At 46.8% G+C, this 19,581-nt stretch overlaps 2 protein-coding genes across 4 annotated transcripts in view; one reads left to right on the forward strand and one right to left on the reverse strand.

Annotated features, from left to right (window-relative positions):
• Nucleotides 1-483: 483 nt before the first annotated feature.
• LOC143267125 (uncharacterized) lies at nt 484-4,091 on the forward strand. Its single transcript, XM_076544034.1, has 3 exons — nt 484-541; nt 602-1,293; nt 2,832-4,091. Exons 1-3 carry the CDS (start codon nt 484-486, stop codon nt 3,033-3,035), a joined length of 954 nt encoding a protein of 317 aa, XP_076400149.1. The 3' UTR covers nt 3,036-4,091.
• Nucleotides 4,092-10,028: 5,937 nt separating this feature from the next.
• The window catches only part of Wdhd1 (WD repeat and HMG-box DNA binding protein 1), a 43,441-nt gene continuing 33,888 nt past the window's right edge, over nt 10,029-19,581 (reverse strand). For 2 of the 3 annotated variants that reach the window (XM_076544848.1, XM_076544849.1), the window contains exons 18-25: nt 17,372-17,589; nt 17,159-17,274; nt 16,777-16,830; nt 15,335-15,378; nt 14,879-15,049; nt 14,586-14,713; nt 12,661-12,799; nt 10,029-10,851 (exon numbers count right to left, since the gene is read on the reverse strand). In XM_076544848.1, the coding sequence (XP_076400963.1) occupies nt 10,660-10,851; nt 12,661-12,799; nt 14,586-14,713; nt 14,879-15,049; nt 15,335-15,378; nt 16,777-16,830; nt 17,159-17,274; nt 17,372-17,589 (1,062 nt within the window). In that variant the 3' untranslated portion in view covers nt 10,029-10,659. Of the gene's footprint in view, nt 10,884-12,660; nt 12,800-14,585; nt 14,714-14,878; nt 15,050-15,334; nt 15,379-16,776; nt 16,831-17,158; nt 17,275-17,371; nt 17,590-19,581 lie in introns of all 3 variants that reach the window. The other variant, XM_076544850.1, reaches the window with a different exon arrangement.

Genomic DNA, 19,581 nt, shown 5'->3' on the forward strand with positions numbered 1-19,581 from the left:
CTGATAATCTGTCTGTGTCAGTGGATCTGAAAGGGGGGACCGACGGGTCCGGACTTCGCCACTGGGAACCTGGAAGACGTTCCACGGTTCGTCTGTAGTGCCCTCTGAGGCACGGTCTGTAGTGCCCTCTGGGGCACGGTCTGAAGTCCCCTCTGGGGCACGGTTTTTTTGGGGCCACTCACGTATCCGAGGGATACGTTGTGTTGGTTGGAGAAGAGGGGGCTGGACCCTCGCAGTCTTCTTCTGAGGTTTTGCTTTCGGTTTGGAACCGAAGCCGCGCAGCGAGTGTTAGTCTTATTTGTATTGGTCTGTCGTTTTTTGTTTTCTGTTTAACCGTTCTCCTCCTAGAAACAGTCATAGGAAGCCGGATCGGCGGATCTCTCCCGCTCCCTGTTCCTCCCGACCCCTCCACCAGCGTGTCGTTTCCTCTCCCCAAGTTCTGCCGCTCTGGAGGAGCCGCCGGGGAGCCGGAGGATGGCGGCGATGGCGGCGGCCGCCCGGGAGGAGGCGGTGCGGAGGCCGCGGAGCGCGGCAGCGAACGGTAGCGGCCCGTCGCGGCGGCCCGGCAGCGACCGTGTCCGCACGGCCACCTGAGCGCCAGCCACGAGCTGCGTCCAGCCTGCCTCGCTTGCTTGCTCGCTCGCTCGCGGCCCGGGGCGGCACGGACATGGGCGCCAAGCAGAGCGGCCCTGCCGCCAACGGCCGCACCCGCGCCTACTCGGGCTCGGACCTGCCCTACGGCGGCGCGCGGCGGCCCCCGGCGCGGCAGGCCGGGACCCGCGCGGCGGGGAGCCTGCGGCGGCGGCGGCGGGGCGGACGGCGCTCGGGCGGCCCGGTTCGCGGCCCCGGTGCCCGGCGGCGGCGGCGGCCTCGGTCCCGACAGCGCCCCGCAGCCGCTCACTCGGAGGGGCGGTGGGTAGCGCGGCGGGCGGCCGAGCGGCACAGTCGGCCTTCAGCATCCCTGATGGCGGGGGCGCGCAGGTGGGGCCAGGGATGGGGTCGGCGGGGGACTGCCCCCGGCCGGCGACAGCCACCGAGCGCACTTCCACCTTAACAGCGCGCAGCGCGCCCGGGACGGCTGAAAGGGCCCGGTATAAAAAAGATGGCTCGGGGGCGGCGTCACCCGTGGGCGCCGAGTCACCCCGCCCCGAGTGTTACAGCCCCCCCCCCCCCCCCGACAGCGCCGGAGGGACCGGCGGCTCCTGCAGCGGCCCCCAAACAGCGGAGGATGAGGTTCCTGCTTCCTCCCCAATTGCCGGTCGCCTACGAGGAAGGCGGGACAAACCAGCGAAGGTAGGGAACACCTACGTCTCTATTGCCAGTTGCTCTTAGCGGGTCTCCAAGGGGCTCTAGACCCCCTACCGATTCGGCTCAGGTTACCAGAAAGAGACGCCGGCAGCGCGTTTTTAAAAAGACTTAAAAAGACACGGAGGGAGAAAAAAAAAAAAAAAAAAAAGTCCTGGCCACTATAATGTCTCAGGGACAGGTCAGAGAGGGAGTTAGGAAGTTACGACGGGAGACTTAAAAAGGACACTGCTTGACAAAGACAAAGTGCTTACTGTAAACAGAGAGGACATTGGGCTCGTGACTGATCAAAAAAAGCCTCAAGGGTCTCGGAGACCTAAGCCAAGGGTCCTCAATCTGGAGGATTGGGGAGGTCACGGCCAGGAGCCCCCCCCCCAGCCTAGGATAATTCTCAAGATTGGGGGGCAGCCAGTGACCTTCCTAGTGGACACCGGGGCTCAACATTCAGTCCTGACCCATACCGGAGGCTCTCTCAGTGACCGCACAGCTTTGGTCCAGGGGGCCACAGGTAACAGGAGGTATCGAAGGACCACCGAAAAAAAGGTTCAGCTGGCATCTGGACAGGACCCAAAGGGACCCCCCTACAAGTCCTAGCCCTTTAAACTGTTCGTGGACGAGAACTCAGGCTTTGCAAAAGAAATGTTGGTACAGAGACTGGGGCCATGGAAGCCCGATAGCTGCAGGATGGCCCCCTGTCTGCGTGGGGTAGCCGCCGTTGCTGTTTTGCTCAAGGATGCAGGGAAACTAACTTTGAGACAGGCATTAACTGTGTTATCCTCCCATACGATGAAAGCTCTGGTCCAGCAGCCCCCAGATCGAGTGGTGTTCAGACCAGTTGTCTCCCTCAACCCCGCAACCCTGCTGCCTGGTTCATGGATGGGAACAGCTTCCTCCAAGAAGGAGAACGGAGGGCCGGAGCAGCCGTCACCACCGAATCGGAGATAGTTGGGACCTCACCACTGCCACCTGGAACATCGGCCCAAAAGGCAGAGCTGATCGCGCTGATCCAGGCCCTCCGGATGATGGAAGCCCGGAGGACCAGGAACTAACAAAGAAAATGGGGGCGGAATGGAGCCCCGAGCGACAAGCTTACATCATAGATGGACAGAGGCCTTGCCTACCAAGAAAAAAAAAACCGCTAACGTGGTAACCAAAAAACTCCTGGATGACATCTTTCCCAGGTATGAAATACCCCAGATATTGGGGTCAGACAATGGGCCCGCCTTCGTCTCCCAGGTAAGTCAGAAGGTGGCCAGGCTACTGGGGATCGATTGGAAACTTCATTGTGCATACCACCCCCAGAGCTCAGGACAGGTAGAACGTACAAATAAAACCATTAAGGAGACTTTAACCAAATTAACGCTTGCAACTGGCACTAGAGATTGGGTGCTCCTACTCCCCCTAGCCCTTTACCGAGCCCGGAATACTCCTGGGCCTCATGGCCTAACCCCGTTTGAGATCATGTATGGGGCTCCCCCACCAATTGTAAATTTCCTTCACTCTGATATCTCCTCTTTTGCCACTAGCCCTACCCTAGAGGCACACCTCCAAGCCCTCCAATTGATGCAAAAGACAGTGTGGAAACCCCTGCCTGCCGGGAGCAACTGAACCGCCCGGTGGTGCCTCACCCATTCAAGATTGGGGACTCTGTCTGGGTCCGACGCCATCAATCCAAGAACCTAGAGCCGAGGTTGACGGGACAGCGGCTTGGGTCCACACGTCGCATGTAAAGGCTGCCAAGGAACCCGATGAAGCTGAGGGCACCGAGACATCTAGTTCAACGCTCTCCAAACCCACTAAAGATAAGACTCACCCGGGGGTCCCCTTGATCCCCCTAATAGTCCTCCTGACATTAGGAGGGACATCACCAGAGAGCCTGTTTCCCTGACGCTGGCCCTGTTACTGGGAAAAATTACCATGAGCGGAATAGCTGCTGGGGTAGATACAGGACCGCAGCCCTTATGGAGACCGGCCAATTCAGACAGCTCCAAGTAGCCATGCTCAACAGAGATAGTTTAAAAAAAATGGTTCCAAAGGTCACCATAGTTTACGACCCTTGTCTCCACCATTATGGGCCCCCTAATCATCCTCCTGCTCATTTTATTGTTTGGGTCATACATCCTCAACAGATTGGTACAATTCATCAAAAATAGGGTTTCTGTTGCCCAGGCTTTGATCCTAACCAAGCAATATCAGAGGCTCAGACAGTCAGAGATAGAGCTAACCCCTTATTCTCCATCCTAAAATGAAAGATTCCATTTGGTACAAAAGAAAATGGGGGAATGAAAGACCCCCGCTCCATTATGAGGACATGGGGCTTTGGGCCAATGAAATGCTCCCCCCCCCCTATAACTTAGCCTAAGAAACGCCATTCTAAAGGAATCAAAAAAACAGGAGTTCACAGCCGTAGCCAGCCACCCGGCCTTGACAGAGATAGCTATGGCCAGCCATTCAGCCTTGAGAGAGATAACTGTGGTCGGCGGCCTTGGGAGAAAGACAGTTGAGTCGAATCAGGATATTTTATGGCTGGCCCCCTGGCCTTGAGGAATAAGCAGCTGGCCTAGGCAAGGCCAAATCAGCCACACACATACGACCCCAAGTTCACCCTGGCCTTCTTTAAAACAACCAATAGGGACCCTGTAACTATGCTTCTCGCTTCTGTAACCGCGCCTCTGCCCCTGGGATCCCATAAAAAGTCCCCCTTGCCCTAAGAAAGGGCGCAAGTCCTCCAAGAGACTTCGCCCCAGGTACCTGGTCTAAATAAACCCTCTTGCTTTTGCATCTGATCTGTGGTTTCGGTGTGTTCCTTGGGTTTGGGGTCTTTCCCGGAGGAAGATCTCAGCCGGGGGTCTTTCACATGCAGTACAGGCAGTTATGAGACGCCTGCCATGAATACTGGGACCAGAACTCAGGACCTCTGAAAGAGCAGTAAGTGTTCTTGACTACTGAGCCATCTCTCCAGGGCCCTGTGTCATTCCTTGATTGTTACAGTGTGGTATATCCTTCAAGACTGGCTTTCTCACACAGCACAATATTCTTGGGGTTAGCACAAGGTGTTGACTGTAGAGTGTTGTCCCTGCACAGTAGACTGCTGTATGCAAATACCATCATTTGTTTAGTCACTCACAGAGGGGTGTCTGGATAGTGCCCTAGTTTGCTTTCTGTTGCTGTGATAACACACTGGCGAAAAGCATCTTGGAGGAAAGGGTCTGTTTGGCTTACAGGTTACAGTCTACCATCAAGGGAGGAACTCAAGGCAGAAAGATAGAGGCAGGAACTGAAGCAGAGACCATGGTTTCCTTCTCTGGTTTGCTCAGCTACTTTTCTTTCTTTTTTTTTTTTTCTTTTCTTTTCTTTTATTTTATAATACCATTCAGTTCTACATATCAGCCACGGGTTCCCCTATTCTCCCCCCTCCCTCTCCCTCCCCTTACCCCCAGCCCACCCCCCTACTTTTCTTATATAGTTGTGGTTTGAATGAGAATGGCCCTCATAGGCTCATATGTTTAAATACTTGGTTCCCAGTTGGTAGAACTGTTTGGGAAGGATTAGAAGGTGTGGCTTTGTTGGAGGAGGTGTGTCACTGTGGGTGGGCTTTGAACTTTCAAAAGACTCCCAGTTAGTTCTCTCTGCCCTTTGCTTGTGGATCAAGATATGAGCTCTCAACCACTGATCCAGCATCATGCCTGCCTGCCTGCCTGCTGTCATGCTCCCTGCCATGATGATGAAGGACTCTAGTTCTCTGAAACTGCAAGCCCCCAATAAACTGTTTTCTCTATTAAGATGCTTTGGTCATGGTCTCTCTCTCTCTCTCTCTCTCTCTCTCTCTCTCTCTCTCTCTCTCTCTCTCTCTCTCTCTCTCGTTTTTCAGACAGGGTCTCTCTGTGTAGTTTTGGTGCCTTTCCTGGATCTCGCTCTGTAGACCAGGCTGGCCTGGAACTCACAAAGATCTGCCAGCCTCTGCCTCCCGAGTGCTGGGATTAAAGGCCGCCGCCCAGCCTCAAAGTAACTAACACTATAGTCAAGACCCACCTGCCTAGGGATGGCACCACGAACATTGAGCTGGGCCCACTACATCAATGAGCAGTTAGGAAAATGCTCCACAGACATGCCCACAGGTCAATATGGGGTAGGCAATTCGCAGTTGAGGTACCCTCAACTTAGGTGACTGGTTGTGTCCAAGAGCATGGGTAGTTTACAATTTACAAATTAAAATTAATTTCTCTGGGATAAATACAGAAGAAAGATGCTAAGTTACAGGGCAACTCATTTTAGTGGGGTTCTGTATCATTTCTATGTTTGTTTGTTTTTTTTGGAGGGGGCACAAAGTCTCATGGAGCCTAGGCTGTCCTCAAAATTGCTATGTAGCCAAGGATGACCTTGAATTTTTGCTCTTTCTGTCTCTACCTCAAAAGTGCTGGGATTTACAGGTGTGCACTGTTTTATATGGTGCTGGGGACCAAACCCAGGGCTTTGTCCATGCTAGGCATGGACTCTACCAACATCCCTAGTTGTTCATTTTTGAGACAGGGTCTCATCTAGCCCCATCTGGTTCCATACTTGCACTGTAGCTAAGGCTGACCTACCTAGACCTTCTGCTCTTCTTGTGTCTGTCTCCCAAAGGCTGGTATTTCAGGTGCTTCCCACTATGCATGGCTCTACTCCAGTTCTGAAAGAAACTGCCAGACTGTACTACAGTGAGTGAAGTTTTACATTCCTACCAGCAAAATGTGCACAGTTAGCTTTTCTGCATCTTCGGTAGTATTTGTTGTAACCACTACTTTTCATTGTGGCTAGTCTGACAGACATGTAGTGATACCTCATTGCAATTTTAATTTGCATCTGAAATGATAAATACTACTGAAAATTGTCTCACTGTTCATTTGCTGTCTGCGCACATTTTACTCATCTGCTGATTGGATTGTATGTTTGTGTGTTTTATTTTCCAATGTAGAGTTTGAAGTTTTATTATTTGTCTAAGTACACCCAGCTACATTTTTTTTTTATCAGTAGCATTTTTGTTTTAGAGGGAAATGTCATAGTATTCCTATCTTACTGTACCACATTAATATTCTCCGTTTAGAAAAGCTATTAATTTTTAAGCCAGCCTTCAGAGGAACACTCTTTGAAGGTGACCACTTACAACCCTGGGTGAAACATTTTTGTTTGGTTTGTTGGTTTTTTTGTTTTCAAGAGGTCTCTCTACATCGCCTTGGCTGTCTTAGAACTCACTATGCAGGCCAGGCTGGACTTGAACTCACAGAGATCCACCTGCCTCTGCCACCTGAGTACTGGGATTAAAGGCATGAGCCACCACCACATACATATTCTCTTATTAAAAGTTTTATTTATTTTATGTGTATGTGTGAGTGCCTACATGTATGTCTGTCCACTGTGTACATGGCTGGTACTACCCTTGGAGCTGGAGTTATAGACATTTGCCAGCTGCCTGATGTACATGCTAGGGATTGAACCCAGGTCCTCTGCAAGAGCAAGTGATTTCAACCACTGAGCCATCTCTCTAGAACTTAGATGCATATTTTTGAAAACAAACAAAACAAAACAAAACACCAACAGCCCTATGTTACTGAACATCTTTTTGTGTGTTTATTTGTCATCTGTATGTACCAGTCAATGTCTGACACATCTGTAGGAAGTGAGTAAAGTCCTGAGTGGATGGGTGTAGTTGACATAAGGCAGCTATGTCAAGGACTAATGCCTCAGTCCATGGGAGTAGAAAGCCTTTCCTAGGTGAGGCTCCGAGGGATGGCATAGCTTTCTTGTGATCTCAATGTAAATGTTGATAGCATGTGCAAACAATGTCCACTGCAGCCCTCTCTCCCATCATCCATATTTAAGGCTGGAAAGACTGCTCCCCTGCAGACTGCTCCTATAGAGCCCTGTTCAGCTGTATAGAACCCCGCCTCCTTGTTCAGCTGTATATAATAACCCCGCCTCCTTGTTCAGCTGTGTATAATAACCCCGCCTCCTTGTTCAGCTGTGTATAATAACCCCGCTTCCTTGTTCAGCTGTGTATAATAACCCTGCCTCCTTGTTCAGCTGTGTATAATAACCCCGCCTCCTTGTTCAGCTGTGTATAATAACCCCGCCTCCTTGTTCAGCTCTATATAACCCACCTCCTTGTTCAGCTGTGTATAATAACCCCGCCTCCTCGTTCAGCTGTGTATAATAACCCCGCCTCCTTGTTCAGCTCTATATAACCCACCTCCTTGTTCAGCTGTGTATAATAACCCTGCCTCCTTGTTCAGCTGTGTATAACCCCGCCTCCTCGTTCAGCTGTGTATAATAACCCCGCCTCCTTGTTCAGCTGTGTATAATAACCCCGCCTCCTTGTTCAGCTGTGTATAACCCCGCCTCCTTGTTCAGCTGTGTATAATAACCCCGCCTCCTTGTTCAGCTGTGTATAATAACCCCGCCTCCTTGTTTAGCTGTGTATAATAACCCCGCCTCCTTGTTCAGCTGTGTATAATAACCCCACCTCCTTGTTCAGCTGTATGCAATGACCCTTCCGCCCTGTTCAACTGTGTATAAACACACTGAGCTTCCACAGTCCTGCAGCTTCTCTATCAGGGAGCCCAGTCCCAGCTTTTCTGTGTCCTTGTGTCTGCTCTCTCTTCGTTTCTGAGTCCACAGGGCAGGTCTTCTAGTAAAATAGGTTGGAAATAGTGGGCGTGAGATGATGATGTCCAAACTCCTTCTTCCTCAGTGACATAACTAGCCCCATCCTATGTTCTAGGATATTCTCCCTTACTTACTAGTCTCTTAACTATTGACTTGAAACATGCTGTGATGTATCTTCACAATACAGATGAACACCACCTGTAGTCTTGCCAAAATTGATATATAAACTACAGCCATTTCCATACCTACACTGTTTGTAGCTAATCATTTCTTTTTCAGAGATCATTGATTTGTATTTTTTCTTTTCTATTTTTGTCATTCTCGCCATATTTTTCTAAATTATTGGTTTTGCTGGCTGTTTTATACTGTTGTTTACTTTCTGTCTATGTTCTTTCTCTGTAGAATATCATCACAGATTAAGGAGAAATTAGATCAGCCACACCTTCTGCTTTCTGTGGCACAATGACACATTTCGAATTCTAGGCATGTGTTGTTTTAAAGTGGCTAGTTATTTTCTTTTTATCATGTCCTATGTGGAATATGAATTTACACTAGACACTGTATGGGGCATTAATTTCTTACTACAGGATCATATACCTAAGACAGACTCCCCCTGGAGCTGGAGAGATGGCTGAATGGTTAAGAGTGCTACTCCTCTTCCAGAGGACCTGAGTTCAATTCCCAGCACCTGTATGGCAGCTCACAACTGTCTGTAACTCCCGTTCCAGGGGGGATCCAACACCCTTGTACAGACACACATGCAGGCACAACACCAATGTACATAAAACAGAAATAAATCATTAAAAAAAGAATACATTCCCCCAATCATGTTTGAGATCACATTGTCCACATAGTTCGTGTCGGGGAGGGGAGGCAGAGAACTAGAAAGCATATAGTTTGGATTTGATGTTTGCCTTCTTTCTCTGTGGGGCAAGTCTCATGGCTCAGCATGGGAGTGCCTCTACCCAGGGTATGTGTCCTGTTTAGTTTTTGTCAACTTGTCACAAGTTAGGATCACCTGGAAGAAGGAATCTCAATTGAAAAAATGCCTTTCCGATTGGGCTGTAAGCAAGTCTGTGTGGTATTTTCTAAGTGATTGATGTGGGAGGGACCAGAACACTGTGGGCAGGACCACTCCTGGGCATAGTCCTGGGTAGCATAAGAAAGCAAGCTGAGCCGGCAGTGGTGGCGCACGCCTTTAATCCCAGCACTCGGGAGGCAGAGGCAGGCAGATCTCTGAGTTCAAGGCCAGCCTGGTCTACAGAGTGAGATCCAGGACAAGTCCAAAGCTATACAAAAGAAATCCTGTCTCAAAAACAAAACAAAACAAAAAACAAACAACAAAAAAGTGTGACATCAGAAACCAAACTCATACAAAGTTAATAATTGCTAGATTCTTCTTCAGTGATGTGCCTGTCCTTGAGCTGAAGTGTACCCTTCCCAACCTCAGTCACTGTGGGAGAAGAACTATCCTCTGGTTCCTGCACTAAAATTTCAATTTCTTTGATTCCTTTCAACCTGTAAACTATGCCTGATTGCGAGTCACCCCACTTTACTATTTGCATCCATACTTTGTGTTTTGGTTTGTATGCATCTCCACTTAGAATAGACAAAATGTGGGGCTGAGGAGATGGTTCAGTGAGTACAGCACCCATTACACGATCCCCGGAACCTACATGAAGCTGAGCACACAGCACACAGCTGCAATCCCAGGGCTCCTACGGTGGGATGAGAGGTAGAGACAGGAGAATCCCAGAAGCCCATGGCCAGCTGCAGACAACAACCACAGTGGAGGCTAGGACCGACACCTAAGGCGTGGCGTACTAACCTGCACTTTATACACCACCCCATCCCCCCAAATGCACAAAATAATTAAACCGTGCCTGTTTAGGAGCTGCTGGACACTTCCGTTCCTCTAACTACTGTCTTATCACGCTCTCAAAGACTCACCCAGCAAAACACTGCTGCTGCTGATAAGACGGGCATCACCCAGCAGCATGGATGCTTACACAGCCACAATCTCTAAAGTAAGGCCTTCAAAATGATGTGGCACAACGTGGAAATCCAATGTTAACACCACATCAAGACAAATAAGTTTTATTTATATAAAAAACCCAGGCTGTACAAACACAACAGAAAGCCAGAGATGAAAAAAGTTTCCAGACACACAAAATAACATATCTCATCTACAAGATTATTTACACTTTGGGGCCCATATTTAAAGCCACAGTCCTGAGGTCAAGTTGACAAGAAAGTAGCCTATAATAACTCACTCGGGAAGCCGACAGCCATGGCACTTCTACGAAACATAAACGGAGGGAGGAAACCTTAGAAGGTACTACAATGTGCAGAGGTCTCAGGACTGAGCTTTTAATGATTTTTAAAGGTAAGAAACAGTAAAAATGATGGTGTCCCGGGTAGTAACTGTACTCGTGACACTTCTGTCTGGGGAAGGCAAGTAATCTGCACAGACAGCTCTTACCTTGTGTTTCTGATGCAGCAAATTGCTACTTCATCTTTTTTGCTTCTGTGGCAATAAGGATGGAACCCAGGGCCTTGTGCATGCTAGGCAAGCACTCCACAACGAGCTGCACCCCTGCCCACCCCTGTCTCTAAACACACGGGATTATAATAATACATTCCATACGACCAGAACGAGTCCAGGATTCATCAAAAGTCGGAGCCAAGTTTCGATATTTCCTGACTCTTCCTTCACTCTTGTTTAAATGCAAAAGCCGACAGTTTCTGATTGGTGGAAAGACCTAACGCTTTTTGCTTTTTAGACAGATCCAGATTTTCCTTCGCTGCTTCTTCCTGGTTTTCTGGCTCACAGATCTCACGTTTTCGCTTCTTCTCTTCGGCTCCGTCGCTGGCAAGCTCTCCTTTGGCCTTGTTGGTCCATGCCTTTGTAAAACAGTGGGTAAAGAGATTTTATGCTTGGAGAAGAAAACAGCATGAAAATGGTCTATTTACTTCCACGGGTATGTCCTTGTAGACAGAACAGTAATCAGCACTAGACATTTTAGGTTTATCGTTAAAGGTTCTAATTGTTGACAGATTGAGATTTCTTATTCTTTGGAAGAAAATATTTGCTAACTCACCATCTGAACAAGGTGTAAATAGCCAAATATTTAAGCAACTTTGTAAACAATAGCAAAACTCTAAACAATCAGGTTAAAAACACAAAATAGATTCTAAGCAGATATCTCAAGATACACACAAATGGCCAACGGGTAACACAGAAAGGCTCAGCCTGTCTCAATCACTAGGGTTCAAATCACAACTCACAAAGGTAATGTCCACATGAGTGTGGCACTGAACACTTATAATTCTGGACACCTGGGAGCCTGCTGAGACAGGACTGTCAAGAATTCAAGGGCAGTCTGGGCTAATTAATTAGATCCTGTCTCAACAAACAACCAACAACCATATGTACTTGGGGGGTGGGGAGCAAAGAATGTACTTTCCTTGAGCACTAAGGATAAACATGCTGTGTATGTATACATATAGGCAAATACACATGCATGTACATTTTCAATTAAAACAAAACATAGTCAGCAACTAGGCTCAACACTATAATCTCAGTATATGGGGGAATATGGGGGGGCGGGGGGGAGGCAGGAGGACTGCCCAGAGTGTGGGGCAAGCCTTACTCACATCGTCAGTTCCAGGCCAGTCAGGGCTATAGAGCAATGTCCTGTCACAAAACCAAATAATCCCCAAAGCCATGGGATTATAATCCCCATAATCATGGGATGAAAATGTAGTTCAGTGGGAGAATGCTTACCTAACATTCACAAAGCCCTACATTCTATACATAGAAAAAACAAAACTCCCCCAAATTACAAAACAAAAACCACACAATCACACAAATTTTGTTAAGTCTCTCCCTCTTTTGTGACAAATTCATTCATGTCAATTTATATAGAAAAATGACAATGCTAAGAAGGTACTAAATGCAGCTGAAACAGTTGTTTTCTAGCTTCTGGATCATGCAATACCTATCACTCATAAAGCCCAATTCATCAAAGCCAGTGTCTGCACCAGGGGTGTCTATACCAAGAGGTGCATATACCATGCACTACCTCTCTGAGGAAGTGAAGTCTGAGGTTTAATTGGCACACCACCCACATTCCTTCATCCCTAAACACAACAGAGGCGAGCCAGCTCCCAGCCTAATTTTTGTGTGAAAGTTGGACCAAAGCGCCAACAAAAGGAACTATTCTCATGTAAGGAGATAGCATTAAATTTTTTCTGCTTTTGGGGTTGGGGATTTAGCTCAGTGGTCGAGCGCTTGCCTAGCAAGCACAAGGCCCTGGGTTTGGTCCTCAGCTCCGGAAAAAAGAAAAAAAAAAAAAAAAAAAAAAAAAAAAGAAGAAAAAAAAATGTTCTGCTTTCATGGACTTGAAAACAGTAGTTTAAAGTTTGAATTCATTTTTGTTTATTAATCCTTTTGTTTTCAGCTCCTAACTAAAACATCCCTTTGGGGGAGTATTCCCGAAAAGGACACACATTCACACAGGTAGCTTTTAAAGTTATCTCTGGGTGCTCAGTAACAACTACAAGTCCACTTGTCAAAATTCACCCACATCTAATTTCCTCTTCACCAAGGCTTTTTTTGATGTATTCAATTTTCCAACGAAAAAGGCACATAAAAGAACTTTTAAACCCGGGAAATCCACCGAGGTCTCATCTCAACACGGTAATCCTTACCTTCCTTTCTTCGGCGGACAACACTCTAAATCGAATCATTCCCTCCTTTATTATGTCCGCTTCATCTGAAAAGTCAGGATTGTCACACAGAATATGGCTTCTATTTTCTTCCAGCCACATCTGGAACCCAGTCTTCGGCCTAAAGTAATAATTATGTGAAAAAAATTATGGGAAATATACTAATTAAAAGGTCACATGACCTTTGAAATTAGTAACTAACCATCAGCCTTTCAAGAATGATATAAAGTAGGGAGACACAACTATACTAGTTAGTAATATCCATATTACTTCCAAGAGCCTGGGCATTTCAGGGTCTGTGGTGATATACTGAGTACCCCAATAAAGCTTACCTGGGGATCAGAGGACAGAGCCAGCCACTAAATTAGACATAGAGGTCAGACAGTGCTGGCACATACTTTTAATCCCAATGGATCTCCGTGAGTTCAAGGCCACACTGGCCTACATGAGAGAAACAGAACCAGGCAGCGGTGACACACACCTTTAATCCCAGTAAGTAGTATGGCAGGACACAGAAAGATATACAAGGCGTGAGGAAACAGGAACGCGCTTTCTTGAGGCTGAGGATTTTGTAGAGGTAAGCTAGTGGCTGTTCTGCTCCTCTGATCTTTCAGCTTTCACCCCAATAACTGGCTCTGGGTTTTTTTTTTTGTTTTTTTTTTATTATAAGACCTTTTAAGATTTGTGTTACAGGGCTGGAGAGATGGCTCAGAGGTTAAGAGCACTGACTGCTCTTCCAGAGGTCCTGAGTTCAATTCCCAGCAACCACATGGTGGCTCACAACCACCTGTAATGAGATCTGGTGCCCTCTTCTGGCCTGCAGTCATAATGCTGTATACATAATAAATAAATAAATCTTTAAAAAAAAAAAAAAAAAAAAGATTTGTGTTACAGCTGGGCGGTGGTGGCGCACGCCTTTAATCCCAGCACTCGGGAGGCAGAGCCAGGAGGATCTCTGTGAGTTCGAGGCCAGCCTGGTCTACCAAGTGAGTCCCAAGAAAGGCGCAAAAGCTACACAGAGAAACCCTGTCACGAAAAACCAAAAAAAAAAAAAAAAAAAAAAAGATTTGTGAGCTGGAATCCTTTGCAGGGTAATTCAGGAGGACCACTTACTTTACATCTGTCAGTGCAGAAACATGAACTCTGTCTTTTCAGCTCTGTATGTTTATAGGTTCAAGGTCTGCAATCTCTCTGAGCCTGTCTGGCCTGAGAATTCCTCCAGCTGTTACTCATAGGCTCATCATTTACCAAGCAGCTATCTGAAACCGTGCTGACTTCTCAGCCCTCCCGACCTCACCCTCTCTCCACTGACCTGAGTTCTTCCTGCACCATCACTAGGGAAAGTGTGAACAAAGCACATTGTGAACTTGACTGGACTCTGTTATACCTTCTGCACAGACTGTTTGGCCATCAGAAGGTTTAATGGAAAGATCTCAGTTTCTGAGCACTTGCTGTCATGCATCCTAGATGCTTTATGTGTATTACCTCACAGCAAAGCCCTATCATTTGGAAATAACACAACTGATAAACCAGGCAACTGAGACTCAGAGAGATCAGAGAACAAGAGCAGGACCCGAGACTGAACAGTTAAGCAGCCTGACCCCAGAATCCCATGTTTAGTCCACCTGCAGTCTAGACTGCCTTTCACTATGCTGAGGCTGAATAGATTCTAAATACCCTAAATGATAAAGGTATTTACAATTAATTTACAATCTTATTTTTAATTAATTAATTTTGAAACAAAGTCCCATTATGTAGCTCTGGCTGTCCTGGAACTTGCTCTGTAGATCAGGCTGTCCTGGAACTCACAGAGATCTGCTTGCCTCTGCCTCCCAAGTGCTGCGATTAAAGGGATGAGCTACCACACCTGGCTGGGACACTGTATCTTCAAATTTCTCCATACTGACCTTTGGGTTTCCGAGTTTTGAGGGCATATAGCTGGAGTTTCAGATGATGAATTTTTAGGATTTTCTTTTACTTCCTCTGTCTTGTCCGCCTGTGAAGTTCTTTTCTGGAAATAGGATGCTGCAGACGCCTATGAAAACAAACAGATGTGTGAGTCTGGGGACAAACATACAGGCATTTAAAAAGGGGATTCTGGGGCTACACCAGGACTGAACATACTCCCCAGCCACACAGAGATAAACCCAGGCACCTCATCTACCCCAGCACAGAGGGCACAAGGCCACCAAAGCAGTACCTGCTTAGACTTTGGCTTGGGAATGAGAGGCTTTATAACTGGAGATTTTTCATTATTTGCTGCTCGATTAAGAGGGGTGGACTTCCTGGAGGATTTGTTCATATTGTCCAAAATATTAGTTGAGCGTGATGAATTCATCGATACAGCTGGTTCTTTGGAATTAACTAGCACCTGAAGAGAAAAGAGCATATTATACATGAAGAAGAAAACAGCCCCATTGTAGTATCCTTCTTGGAAATGAAGCCATGGAGTACAACCCAAATCGGGACTGAAGCATATTCTCTCAAATACCACACCCCAAAGACAAACAGGGAGAAATCATGCGCACTCAGAACTAAGAGGAACGCTTAGATGGGAACGACCTCAGGGATCTGTCTTGAATCCCTCAGAGTCTAAGGAGGTCATTTGGAAGTATCTTTTAATGACATTATTCAAACAGAAAACAACACTGGTTACCTTGAAGGGGTTTACCCGTCCTTGGCTGCTAGAGAAAACTGCACCTATTACAAGAAAAAAACTCTCAGTAGTGGTTTTGGTTTTTTAAAAGATAACTTCTTTCACAATACTAAACAGAATATTTTAGTCTGTATTATATGAAAACAAAGGCACTGTACAACTTTTTTCTTTTTGGAGACAGAGTTTCACTAAGTCGGTGTGACTGGCCAGGAACTACTATGTAAAAAAACTAGGCTGGCCTCAAACTTAATAGCGATCTCCACTGCCTCTGCCTCTCTAGTGCTAGTATCAAAGGTGTGCGCTGCCACACCCGGCCCCCACGTAACTTTAAAACAATCAACAAATACAGACGACCTCTTTCCTTCTTCTGAGACAAACTAACGTTAGATGGGAACTGTCCCAATCTGCTGCTATGAAACACACCAGGGTGTAGATCCCTTATCTCTGGTGGCCATGCAACATGGTGTTAAGGTGAATAATCCCTTGAATGCGGACACCCACGCCCACCTGTCAAGGAAACAACCTACTGATGCCTCCCGTCTTCTGACATTTACCCCCTTTCATTTGCCTCTCTCAAAAACGCTCTTTACACCTCCAACTACCACCTCCTCTTACAACCCTACCAAATGTTCCCGAAGCCACTGACATTACTGCCATCACTTCCTCCTCGCCTGTACCTCTCTCCATACAACGGTATAAGGTCCAGCCCTCCTTCTGTAACCAAATGCTGAAATGCTGGAAATCCCCAACTGAGGCTCCTGTTTCTTCTGGCTTTAAAAACTCTCTAATGCATGCTCACCTGTGCCCAAGGTATAAACTGCTCTACTTATGCCAATGGTTTTAAATTTGTTTCAAGAGTTTTTGAAGCAAATGCCTAACTGTATGACCTACTTAGCTAATGGTAACACATCAGCTTCCCCTTAAACCTGTTTGCTTTTCTCTAGTGTTTCTGATGCTCTACTGTTCTTCCCGTGGAACCGTCTTGCACCTTAGGAACACCTCAACAACGCTACCCGTTCTTTCTACTACCACTGCTCTAGCCCAAGCCCAGCTGTTCGGTCTCACTTGGATAGTCTTAGGTCCATTCCTCCTCAGTATCACGCGTGGTTATGTTCTGCTTAGAACCTACAGCAGCCTCTGCTTAGAACTTACCAGCCTCCTGTGGTTTTTAACACAGTCTGGAACATCTTTACCATTTGCCTGCTTGCTGTCTATCCCTCTGAGGCCCGACTGAACTAACTGCTCTTTTGCCTCCTGTATTCTCCTGCAGTCTTCACACACAGTGTTTCCTCTGTCCCTGCTCCCATCCACTCCTCCCTCGCTGGCGAATTCATCTCTAGTGTCTGCTGTCAGCGTCCCATGAGGACATCGTCTGGTACCTCTCCCCTTCTGACAGGATTACGGCCACTGTTACATGCTCCAAGTTTCCAGATATTTCTCACCTGATTTGAGCGCTGGCATATCAGGGGAATTTGTACTCTGGAGTAAGTTCTGCCCTGTAATTAAAACAATACAATGTCAGAGAGGAAGACGAAGCCATCCTTGATATTTAACATCTAGACAGCAGTGATACCTTGAAAAAATATGGGAATTCTATTTCCCTCAGCCAACCAAACTGGAAAAGTAATTCGATAGCTTTCCCCTCTTATTCATTTATTTAATTTACTGCTGTTGGAGGAGGGCACTCTGTAGACAATTCTGCAGAGTCAGTTCGCTCTACCTTTGGTGTACTCTGGAGGTGGCACCTGGGCTGCCAGCACAGCACGGCAAGCGCCATCACCTGCTGAGCCTCCGTCTCTTTCATGACTTGAAAACCTGTCTCACCGTGGTTGTGTGACTCCAGTTTTTCTTCTGGAACAGTCTCTTCTCTGTCCTCAGTGTCTTCTTCAACTTTGTTTCTGGCCCGTGGCTGGCTCCACTCAGTAGTGGTGTGACTGTAACTGATGGACAACAGTATTATTCCATAAGGAACAAACGCAAGACCCATTTCATATTCCGGACAGTGAAGGAAAATTCAAATGGCCGTTGTTCTTTTACCCAGCATTCAGTTTTCTTCTGAAATCCTCTTCTTCCTCTTCTTCTGTCTGGGTTTCTGCCAATTCAGCCGCCTTTTCTGCAGCGAGTTCACTGAGTTTTTGAGCCAATATTAATTTCCGAGAGCGAGAAGCATATTTAATGGCTAAGTTGACAGCATTTTGAGTCATCAGACTGGCAAGTTCCACACAGCGAAATTCTCGTTCCAGTTTACAAGAAAGCTAGTCAGGGAAAATAAAAATCAAATCTTGTTAAGTCAAACTTAAAAAAACAAAAAACCAACAGGATTAGCAAAACCAAAAACAGTCTTCTGGGCGAACTATTTCATCGCTTCTACAATGCACAATGTTACATCTGCAAAACTGAAAAGTATCTTCCATTAATGGTGGGTTGGCTTGACCGGCAGTATTTCTTAGTGACTTAATGAATAAAATGACGCATTTACAAACAGTAGCTTAGCTTCAATGAGACCTGACATATTTCAGATGTTAACTGCATGAAAAGGCAGCCGTTCAAAATTCAAATGTAGTTCTCCCCAATGTTTCTCCAGCTACCACCAATCACATTAGGGCAGGGAATTTTAAAAGGTGAATTAAAACAAAAATTAGTTATTACTTTGCTCAGAACTTGCAAACAAATGCTATTAAGTGAATTTGGATGGGAGAAGTAAACATCCTTAAAATTTCATGTACGCCTGTGACCTTCAACTACAGAAACAGCTCCACAACTCGTAAACTAACACTGCATTGATTATGTCTATAATATAAAGTGGATGGTGCTGTGGGGCAAGAGGGATGGCTCTGTGGTTACGAAGGAAGGGTCCAGAGTCTCGAGCATGGCAAACATGGCTCTGGCAGGCCCTGCCCCTTTCCCTCCCTTCCTCCTAGCTAAACCATAGATTACATTCCTGAAGCTAGCCACCAAGGTCCATTCCCTTGTTTGGCTACTTCCTCCTCCTGAGGCTGACCACCACGGTCCAGCTATCAAAGCTCTGCAGTCCAGCAATCAAAAGCCCCCTTTTGGCTGCCCCAATTAACATGCCCAGTCAAAACAAGCCAACTCATCCTAACACGGGGTTTCCCTCTTCCCTTTATAAACCGCCCCTTGACTATGGGCCGTGTCTGTCTCCTCTCTACCCAGAGGCAGTCCTTGTTCTCTGGGGCAAACATCCCTTCCCCTCTCCCTGTTCCCTTCCTTCTCCCTCATCCTCTGTCTCCTGTCTTTGTCTCTATTTCCTTGCCCTTTGACCCTCTGAGGCAATTAAATCTCTTGGTGATGAGAACTTGGTCTTGAGGTGTCCTGTGTCGATTATAGTTCTTTTGCTGCTCCTGAAGAGGGCTTGGGTTATGTTCCCCACACCCCCACACTGGCCCTAACTCTCTGGAACTCCAGCTCCAGAGGGCCCAGCACCATCTTCTGGCCTTTGTGACCACCAGGCACTCACATGGCACATATACACACATGCAGTCAAATGCTCGTACACATCAAGTAAAAGTAAATATTAAAAAGGAGGAGGAGGAAGAGGAGGAGGAATATTCACTTAATACGTCTTAGAAAATACAGGCTCTTTTTGGTTTGAATTTTGAAAATTCAGCACATGATAACTCAAGCTCAAAATGAGTTCTTGCCGCTGGGAAGGACACCAGAGGTCTTGGAGCACTTGTAATTGCACACCTGACCTATGAGCAAGAAGCTCTACACGTGCACCGGAGGCTCCTTGAGACTGCTGGTATGGCAAGTCCCAGGAGCGCTTCTAATCAGGAGGAACTGTGACTCAGAGGGCAGCGTGGTTCCTGCAGGAGCTAGAATGAACTGACAGTCACTTCCCTCAAAGGTCAACAGTACACATCCAGTGGAGAGGACATGGGATTACAGTCCTTTCAATAAACAAACCTGAAATGAGGACAACGAACCCTAAGAGACCCTGCTCCAAAAATAAATGTAGTGAAGACCCCAAGGCACCAGACCTGGCCACTGGTTATGACAAAAGGCTGGGAAATCCAAATGCCCAAAGACATTTTTAAAACTGTCTAACCCTGGAGATCTAGAACAGTCAACACCTGGAGCACAGTGCGGGGGCACAGCTCCAGGAAAGCTTACTCTCCACCTATGGCCTTAGCTACAGGAAAAATTTCAGATGTTTTAACTGTAACATCATGAGGGAGATAGAAATTTTAAGAGAAAAGATAAAATCTATAAACCCTAGATGGTAG

The sequence above is a fragment of the Peromyscus maniculatus genome, chromosome 9, assembly GCF_049852395.1.
Source record: "Peromyscus maniculatus bairdii isolate BWxNUB_F1_BW_parent chromosome 9, HU_Pman_BW_mat_3.1, whole genome shotgun sequence".
Taxonomy (NCBI): Eukaryota; Metazoa; Chordata; class Mammalia; order Rodentia; family Cricetidae; genus Peromyscus; species Peromyscus maniculatus.